The following is a 7,500-nucleotide window of genomic DNA, read 5'->3' on the forward strand; positions in this document are numbered from 1 at the left end:
ACAAATTAGTAACTTTTCTTCCATTCTAAATGATTTGGCTTATAAAATAGCACGGCAAAAGTCTCTATTTATTTTGGTCTAAACCCATGGCCGTACTATAGTTATGTCATGTCTTAACCAGTTAACTGCCGTCCTCTGGAAAGACACGTATTTTATAATTTGTCTAGAAATATCGATCGATGCGAGGTCCCAGGTCTGAGCATTTTTGCCAAGATGAGGATCATTTAAATCGATCGATATTTGGACGAGAAGTCTGGTCAAATTCTTTATACGTGACTATCCAGACTGGTTAACATTGCTGACGTGACACAGACTGGTAATAATCTGGTATCTCCTTTCCGTGGAAAACCTCTCTAGTTTAAGACACTATGTAGTCCATCGCCTTAATGTTCGCGCCATTATTATGTTGAGTATAAACCAGCTGTCGAATAGGGACTTGAACAACAAAATAATCGTTGTATCTATTTGTCTTCAATAAAACAAGTAAACCTATCTCAAGTCTAATATTCTCGGTTGTAAATGTAATCTTTCAGTATCTAGATCATGAGATAAAATACCAACTTGAAGCGGTATGTCATCTACACATCCAGTTGAATGAGGTATAATTAACGGAATAAAATAGCCCTGAAAGTTTGTTATATAGCTATATATATATATATATATATATATATATATATATATATATATATGTGTGTGTGTGTGTGTGTGTGTGTGTGTGTGTGCACTTCCTACGTTATTCTAAAATGTCTCGACAAGATAATGAAATAACAGATCACTGAATTTCCTTTTATGTGAGTTAGAAGACGGATTTGCCATCACGGCGTAATTGTGGATAATTCAATACAATGGGTTAGATAGATAGGCGACTACTTGCTCTTATCTTTTCCTCCATAATTGCTGATCCATCAAATCCATTTGCGTAGGAACTCACTAGATTTTAACGGAAGTGTGTTATACTATAGTCCTCTCTCTATCACTCGCTGTACACACAACAAACAAACGATATCCGTTAGAGCGTAGTGGTTGTTTTATGCATTCACGGGAACTTTTATATCAGGACATTGGAAAACATGATTTAATGTCAGAGTACAAACAACTTTGCCAGAGCTTGTCATCGAAATCGTTTGCTCAAAGAGTTTGAATCCTTTAAATAAAAGTCTAAGCAGATTCTGATCCAAAACCTTTATATGAATTTAGGCCAAAATCAAAAGTAAGAGGAAACAGTAAGAGAAAGGTCAAGTGGATTCCAGCGAAGAGGATTCACAGAGCTTGCCCTGGGAAAAATCGCTAATTAATGCCAAGGAAGTAGAAGCCTCAATAGGATACAGCACCAAATTATCACCTACCACTAGAGACATGGCAAGCTGGGCGGCTGCGTCAGTTCTTATATGGTTGTATCTAAGGTTGAGAACATTTAATTTCCCTTTAGATGTGGCCAACGCTCGCCCTATCCGTTTGGTGCCCTCGCCTCCAAGACGGTTGTTGGCGACGTGTAGCTCTGTCAATCCTGGGAGGTCCTGAAACAACATCATGATACATGGGACTAAATAATATACAGACGAGCTTATCTTTATCTTCATTTCACTCATATCTTATCTGACACTATAAATGATTCACCTGCTACTCTGGTATTATGACAAGACGCAGCTCATACTTAAAAACAGCCATCCTCCAGAGCCATTGGGTTCATGAAGCTGAAGTTTATCCCATTTTCTGTAGCGCTTAACGAACAATAGGAAATGTCTCTTACCTTTTTGATAGGACGTTAATCTATTTTGTGACATTCTATTAGATCTAGCTACCCAGTCATTACTGAAAATCAGGGAATTAGGGAGTGAGAAATAAATCTCAACTGCGCTCGGGATCGATACAATGAGAGCCTTTGATCGTGAAACGTGTGCTCTGTCAACTGAGGTATTTGGACACCGAGAAAATATATATTTTAGAGTATGCCATTGCACTTTATAAACAACTTAATTCAAACCAAGTGTCATATTTGGTTAGCCTTCTCAAACTGGTATTAAATCAATCTGACACTGAAATTACCATATTGATATTTGACATAAGTATAAATCCTTTCTTGAGAAGAATAATAGGCGCTTCTTGTTCATCAATAAATAAATAAATAAATAAATAAAAAACAGCAACTTAGAATTCGTAAATCGGATGAAAATGACTTTAAATGTATTTTAGAATTATTTTGTTAATCCCAATGGCCTCATTTCTCTCCATGATATATTCCAAGAGAAGACTGGTGCCCATGTGTCAACCAAAGCTAGTTATAACTTTATCAGTCAATACTTGATTATAGGAAGACCAGTGAGTCGTAGCTAATTTTAAAAATTAAAAAAAAACTACTAAAAAGTATACGCATCTCTGGTAACTGTTTTCTCTTGACAAGACAAGAACGGTTTACGTTGCTGCCATATTTGACAGGCACATTTATTTTCTATTTTGACCAGAAAACTTTTAGTTCAGACATCAATCTATCAAAATGATTCCCAATTTGCCAAACCGTTTCAAATCAACAAAATCTCAGCTAGGTTTGATACTTTTTTTTGGCAAATTGAAAGTCATTTTAATCGACCTATTAATTTTTCTGGCCAAAATTAATGAGGAGGTAACTCCCAAAATCTACTGTCGCATTTCCATCATTCAAAGAAAACTTCAATCTCTTGTCATTTATTTAGTGACTTAAAGAGGAAAATTCGTCTCTTGTTTCCCTTATCTAAGGTGTCAAACATACTGCATGAGAGATTCAACTTCTTCTCTATCTGGATGTGACTTAGCAGGCTTTGAAAGTCAACCCCTTAAATGTAGATTTTTAGCAAAGTACAACATATTGGATCTTTGACCATATCGACTCCTATTTGATTACAATCCTATTTAGTTAAAAGCTGTCAAAGTCTTACCAATATCATCTGTCCAAGGACCTCCCCGTCAGACGGTATCAATTCGTTGTCATCGAGATACAATCGGTGTAGGATATGATTATGACGTAAGCCCTCAAGCAGGGCTTGAAGACCCTCTCGCTCGGGGAACGTACTTGAAAGATTCTGGGAGATCAAAACACAAAACACAGGTCAGCAGCATGTTGACACATAATATTCGAGAAAATTCTAACGTTAAGGTAAGAATGTATAAAAGGTAATAGAGCAAAGCTAATACAGAAATTTAAAGGTCTCCTCAACAAACCAATCTTCGCTGGACATTCAAGGGAGGAAATAATCAATGCAGTTCAAAGCTAGCAGTGCAAAGGACCGTGCTACTGCCACAACCTAATGGTATTGAATACATCAGCTTCAAAAAATCAAGAGCAACATACGAAACACGGGACGTGTCGAGCTCAAAGCCTTCGTGCTTTGTATCTTGCTCTTTTTAATTAAAGCTGTTAAATACATATTGGTTCATTACTTTTAATAGCCCTGAACTTCTTAAGGATTAGTACTCTCTATAGTAGAACCTAGGAGTTTAGTCCAGACCATTTTTTTGAGAAAATGAAAGAAAAAGAGACTATACTGTTTGTTTAGTGACAAATCTGAAACACTAGTTTATCTCATAAGCTTCTGTTGTTTAGGGTCACATTGTTCATGTTTCAAAAGTTCGAAATCGCAAGGCTTTGCTTTGAATTGAGGACATGAGAGAAAAGATCAATGGGTGGAATCCTGAAAAATTCTTGCCTTGTGTAACCTACGACAGAAACAGGTAGAGATCTCTCTTTGCTGCCCATTAGGGCGCAAAAGACAATGGGTATGAAAACAATTAGTAATACCCAAAATACGACAAGCTTATAATATTTTGAACTTCACAAGAAGTGCGTATTCGATCTTCAAAATTCATTACCGAAAATATCCACCTTATCGCTATAGGAAATGAGATTAGTGGAAGAGTAGCGTCCCTTGATTGGACGTCACCTTACAGAGAGAACGTCAATTTGGTTTTGAAGTGTCTCAAGCCGCTTTCACCGGAAGCGAGGACGAGAGACGCATGCGAACAACCAACATGACGTTCTCTCTCCAATAACTTCTCCGCCGGTGACGTCACAGACTATGGGTGACACCCAATCAAGGTACGCTACTCTTCCGCTAATCTCATTCCCTATTACTACAATACTTTTACACTTAATATTGACGAAAACGTCAAAATGGAAGGTCTTCGGATTGAAACAGTACAGTGTGACTCGATAGCTCAGCGGTACTGAGTCTCGTCCTGTCACAAATGTCAAGCAATGTTAAGCGCGGTAAATGGTCGTATAGGTGACAGGATCGTTCCCCAAGTTGTATACTTGGGTAAGTCATTTTACATACATTATTCTTCTAGACTCAGAAGTGGATGAGTAGTAGTGACCGATATTGTAAAAGTGTCAGGTACTAAATGTAAGCTGAACAGGCACCATGCCATATACGGTATGAAATGGAATATTCCGCATGGCCTTCTGGGTGTATGAATAAACATTGAGAAGCACATAGAGTATGGTAAACGCGTCACAATGCTCTCATATCAAAACATTGTTTCAGCTGTTTCAATAAAAACCCATTCCATTTGTTAATGATCCCATTCTTCTGGAAGCGGATCTTTAATTTTCCAGTGTCGATCTCTACTTTCTCAGTGTCGATCTCTACTTTCCCAGTGTCGATCTCTACTTTTCCAGTGTCGCTCTCTACTTTTCCAGTGTCGATCTCTACTTTCCTAGTGACGATCTCTACTTTCCCTGTGTCCATCTCTACTTTCCCAGTATCGATCTCTACTTTCCCTGTGTCCATTTCTAATTTTCCGGTGTCGATCTCTACTTTCCCAGTGTCGATCTCTACTTTTCCAGTGTCGATCTCTACTTTTCCAGTGTCGATCTCTACTTTCCCAGTATCGATCTCTACTTTCCCAGCATCGATCTCTACTTTTCCAGTATCGATCTCTACTTTTCCAGTATCGATCTACTTTCCCAGTGTCGATCTCTACTTTTCCAGTGTCGATCTCTACTTTCAGTTCCATCTCACTTTCCTGCCATCTCTACTTTCCCAGTGTCGATCTCTACTTTCCCAGTGTCCATCTCTACTTTCCCAGTGTCGATCTCTACTTTCCCAGTGTCGATTTCTAATTTTCCGGTGTCGATCTCTACTTTCCCAGTGTCGATCTCTACTTTCCCAGTATCGATCTCTACTTTCCCAGTATCGATCTCTACTTTTCCAGTGTCGATCTCTACTTTTCCAATGTCGATCTCTGATTTTCCAGTGCCGATCTATACTTTTCCCGTGTCACTTTTAATTATTTTTTAAAGTAAGTTAAGTTTGCTCTAATTTACGGACATACCAGTTCGACTATGTAGTTATTCTGTGACAACATCTGTGCGATGCTACTCGTGCCTATTGGACCAAGAGGGTTGAAAGAAACGTCCAAGAAACTTGTCTTCCTGTCATTCTAAAGGATATAATAATAATAATAATAATAATAATAATAATAATAATAATAATAATAATAATAATAATAATAATAATAATAATAATAATTATATTATTATTAATATATTATTATTATTATTATTATTATTATTATTATATATGATGATGATGATGATGATGATGATGATGATGATGATGATGATGATGATGATGATGATGATGATGATAGATGACCCTTAAAATGTAAATGTTCAATAATTCTTATTGTTCTATGCACTATACTTTGTAATAATATCGAAGCATAAAATTGATTTGGGAGAAAAGTAGTCTCCAATTTGAGCCGTTAGTGGGTTACAAGTCAAACTATTGAAATAATGCACCGTCTTGTTATAAAGAGTTTGCCTATAACCCCTGGTATTTTCAAATGTTCTTTCATTGACTAGGCTAAACGTTGTTTGTCGTATGCAATTGGGGGGAAAAAAACTTGGTGCAGCCCAGATTTTTTTTCTGATTATCCCGAACAGTGATTAGGTAACTTGGTAAGCCAGATGTTGAGGAAAGAACTCCGCGACAGACTAGCGTCCTATCCAAAAGTAAACAAGCAATTGCTACTACTCGGTTTAACGCAGCAGAGACTGGAATAAATTCTGGCTCCGTGACTTTTATGATTCTGTAGGACCAATCTTTTAATTTGCCGCTCCTCAATGTCGCAATTTACTACAATTATCTTTTAGGTCACCCTCATCCGTCCAAACGTTTAAAACGCAATTTAAAACTCACTTATTCCAAATGTTATCAACCAACAATTTGTATGCTTATTTATTTATTTATTTATTTATTTTAACAAAATAAATAAGTACATGAAAATGTAAAGTGTTGAATGCCTGTTTTGACGGGGTAAAGCGCTATCCAAAGGGTAGAAAGTAATTGCTATTTTCTGTTTCAAGCTATAGAAACCGGGATAAACTCCGGCTCCATGGGCCTCATGGCTCTGAAGGACTACTCTTTGTTCATGTCTATGTCTATAAATTCAATTCCCAACACCCATGTCATCCCGACATAATGCCGCTTTGTGGCGGTGGGTCATATATATATATATATATATATATATTATATTATATATATATATATATATATATATATAAAAGCTATGATTAAAATTTGCTTGACATTGATTTGAACATACCTATACATTCATTTATCACAATATACTGACCACTAAAGTGATGGCAATGGGCCTGGCGTCTTTGTGGTTCAACATCCTATGCCTGATATTTACCGTTGCCTTCCCACATTGTCTGACAAAGGCTTTTATCGGGGTCAAATGGTACCTCGAGCATGACCAGTAGTAATTCTTAGCTGTTTGAGAGATTTTCCTCCGTCTTTTCTTCCCTTTGGCATCTAAATAAAGGGAGAGAAAAAAACGTGACTGATTGGTGATAAACCAGAAATGAGTTAAGTTGAACGTCCAATAAGGATCCGTCTTAAAGAAGAAGAAGAAGAAGAAGAAGAAGAAGAAGAAGAAGAAGAAGAAGAAGAAGAAGATTGATAAGTTGTTTTTTTAATGCAAGACTCAAGACATTTCAGCTGCAAAGAACTTGTTCTATGATTCGGGTGCTGTACAATGACTGGTGGGAACAGCAGCATCCAATATTTAAAAATAATAGAAATATATGGGCTAAATGTTGATCTGACATTACAAAGGTCTCCATTTGTAATTCATTTAGGATCATTAGGGTCACTTTTTAATAAGGTTTTTTTCCGGCGACTTTGTAAGATAGTCTTAATATCGTTTTTTGAAGAGTAGAAGATATCCATCGGATAAAAACGTATGTTGAGAATAGAAATCAAACGTATTCTCTAATTGGGCATATAGACAACTGAGAAAAAAGGACTAAAAGATTCATTTTAATTCACAAAGACAAACGGTTGAATGTTTCAGATTCCCCTTGTTTGTCCATTGTTGACACAAGGGAAACCCGAGAAACCAAACCATTTGTTTTTGTGAATGAAACCGATGCGCCTATTCTATTTTATTTCATTGCTTGCTTTTTTTACTTCTATCGAGCTTCTTAGAAGTAATTATTGCGTTACATGTAGCGGA

General features: G+C 36.7%; 1 protein-coding gene across 3 annotated transcripts in view; it reads right to left on the bottom strand.

Moving 5' to 3' along the window:
- LOC144972086 (uncharacterized) overlaps positions 1-7,500 on the bottom strand; it is a gene marked incomplete at its 3' end in the record, with an annotated part of 29,962 nt that overhangs the window by 6,977 nt on the left and 15,485 nt on the right. For all 3 annotated transcript variants that reach the window (XM_078913180.1, XM_078913178.1, XM_078913179.1), the window contains 4 exon segments: positions 1,347-1,517; positions 2,913-3,056; positions 5,308-5,415; positions 6,613-6,797. In XM_078913180.1, coding sequence (XP_078769306.1) covers positions 1,347-1,517; positions 2,913-3,056; positions 5,308-5,415; positions 6,613-6,797 — 608 coding nt within the window.

This window comes from Berghia stephanieae, chromosome 4 (genome assembly GCF_034508935.2).
Source record: "Berghia stephanieae isolate SIO BIC M18660-M18661 chromosome 4, UCSD_Bste_1.3, whole genome shotgun sequence".
NCBI lineage: Eukaryota > Metazoa > Mollusca > Gastropoda > Nudibranchia > Aeolidiidae > Berghia > Berghia stephanieae.